This window comes from Priapulus caudatus, unplaced genomic scaffold (genome assembly GCF_000485595.1).
Source record: "Priapulus caudatus unplaced genomic scaffold, Priapulus_caudatus-5.0.1 Scaffold1253, whole genome shotgun sequence".
Classification (NCBI taxonomy): Eukaryota; Metazoa; Priapulida; class Priapulimorpha; order Priapulimorphida; family Priapulidae; genus Priapulus; species Priapulus caudatus.
The window spans coordinates 36,823-39,339 of record NW_014578314.1 but is presented as its reverse complement, the minus strand read 5'-3'; the positions used below and the strand labels follow the sequence as shown (position 1 = coordinate 39,339).

The following is a 2,517-nucleotide window of genomic DNA, read 5'->3' as shown; positions in this document are numbered from 1 at the left end:
TGCTGGGTGGGTATAGTGGTAAATAACAGGAGCTGTCATGTTGCATTTAAACCATCTGTGGGGATGGGTGACTCATGAATCGTAGGATCTCTGCAATGGAGCAATAGCTAGAACTTTAAATGCTTGCAGAAAACTGCATTTTGCTTTGGCGTGATACGTGCAGGGTTCGAAATCCAAACGGGCCCAAGGCCCGTATTTTAAGGCCTGGATTTCTAATACTAGCAGGCCCGACGGGTCAGTAGAAAATCCACCCCCAGCGTGCAAGTAGCAGCATGCACTAGTGATCTCAGCGCCGTATTCAAGAAGAAATGCGCACGCACAAGTGCGTACGCAGAAAATTTAGAACACCTCACGCACAATTTTAGTTAACAATAGTAATGTAAAGCACGTCTTATTACTTACTACTACCAAAGCTACTACTAGTACTAGTCATGCAAACAGCACGACAACCTCGTCGCACCACTCAGGTTTAACCGTGTCATATTGTTTTTAACGTTTGGGAAAACTATATACATTTTATACAGGGTGGAGCTAAATAAAAGCTTCCCTACGACGTACGTTATGACCAAACGTGGTTTACGTAAAACACCTCTCCGTGATGTGCTTTATCATTTGCATAGCTTCATGTCTCCCAATATTCTGTACACCATCTAGCACATCATGCAGAATGTTGGCATTAAAAGAAGAATGTCATCTAAATATCGGATTGGTAATCAATGTTGGCTTTTCAAAATCCCAAAGCAGCACGTACAACAACACACCTAGTCCAAGCATGAACTTTATTATATCGTTGCTCTGCTGCAGTTCGTGGGTTCGCGTAAGGTATCGTCAAGCAAGCATTTATGAACTAGCCACCGTCTCCTAATAGCCACTCATCTCCTATAGCACCATTCTCAAAGATTGTGGTGAGAGCAAAGTTAGTTAAAATATACACGGCAACTGTAAAAGAGGCGGAAGAATAGGAATATATCCGCAGAGGAAATTGACTTCATAATTTATGAAGTGGGACAGAGAAAGAGGACTGTTTGGAAGTTTTGCTGGCAACTGGCAGCTGTAGTTAATAAAAAGACATGGCAAGCTGTGACTAAAGCAGTCAATGCAGTACTCAGCAAGCCACAAACTCAAGATGAGGTGAGTGTATGTATGGGTGTGTGTGCGTGTGAGGTGATATGAGTGTAGGTGAGGTGGTGTGTGTGTGTGTTCAACTTTCATGTCTGCCAGGAAAAACTCAACCGTATCTTTGCCTGATTTGGCTGGTTCCTTAGATATTTACATTACTCAACCTTTTTATTTGCTCTTGCCATGAAATCAACTAATCGACCCTATGGAGCATTGTTTTTCTCTGCCTTGTATATGTCCCAAACATTAGCTTTATCATTCAAGATGTATGATCCACACAGTAAATGATCAGTGTGGGTGTGTGTGAACGCGTGCGCGTGTATGATGATGATGGAGACGTACCTAAATGCCTGTTTGTGTGTACGAACGTAAACCAGTAAACCATTGTAAAAATGTCAAATTTCAGTCTTTTGTTTAAAAAAAATGCTGCGGTATCCAGGGAATGATGCGGGCCTGTAATTTGCCTGGCGGGCCTGTAAAAGGGTCCCTTACCTACAGGCTCGGCGGGCCTGTCAATTTTCAAACTAATTTTTACCCCTGTACGTGTATTGTATTTGTTTTCATTTTTTTTAAAGTGAAACGGAATAATGGTTAGTTTGGCTATGTATTGTTTGTCATTGTGTTGTATATATAGTAATGTATTATTAGACCTTGATATAACTCGAGTGCAGTAATATAAGCTCTTTGGCGCGAAATCATTTCTCCACGCCATCTTGACTCGCCTACCTGTCAACCCCAGTGCGAAATTTGTTGTCAAACGAGAATCCGGTAAAATTGACGGTTGATGTCATTAAAGATCGATGATAATCAGTTGATACAATACTGAGTGATCTGTTATTTTATGCTGTTATTTTACATTATCTGTTATTTTACGTTATCTGTTATTTTACGTTATCTGTTATTTTATGTTATCTGTTATTTTATCCATTGATTTATAGCGATTTGTTTTGTCTGATACTGTTTATTTTTTCGTGCAGCGTCGTACGGAATGCGCAAAATGATTGGCCTGACACAGATAGAGCACAGCTCGTCCTACGGCAAGACGACCACTGCCACCGAGAAGGGGGACACTAAGAAGGAGCAGTGAGCGAGAGTAGGAGGTGGAGGAGGAATAGGAGGAGGAGCAGGGGGATGAGGAGGAGGAGGAGGAGGAGGAGGAGGAAGAGGAGGGGGAGTAGGAGGAGGAGGAGGAGCAGGAGTATGAGGAGGAGGAGGTGGAGGGGGAAGTTGCGGGAGGAGAGCCCCGCCCTCTCTGTCACCCCGTCGTTGCATCCACGGCCCATCGTTGCGTTGCTGGTAAAGTCACCGTCGCCATTTTCTGCATCTCAGTAAATTTACTATTTTTCTGGTGAATCTTATTCTAAGATGTGGCTTGTGGCGTGACTTTAAACTGTGTCT

At 42.9% G+C, this 2,517-nt stretch overlaps 1 protein-coding gene across 1 annotated transcript in view; it reads left to right on the top strand.

The window, feature by feature from the left end:
- Positions 1-2,243, top strand: part of LOC106815985 (1-acyl-sn-glycerol-3-phosphate acyltransferase gamma-like) — a gene marked incomplete in the record, with an annotated part of 24,359 nt that extends 22,116 nt beyond the window's left edge. Inside the window, 1 exon segment of the mRNA XM_014820520.1 lies at positions 2,097-2,243. Within this exon segment, the coding sequence (XP_014676006.1) occupies positions 2,097-2,206 (110 nt within the window).
- Positions 2,244-2,517: the final 274 nt, after the last annotated feature.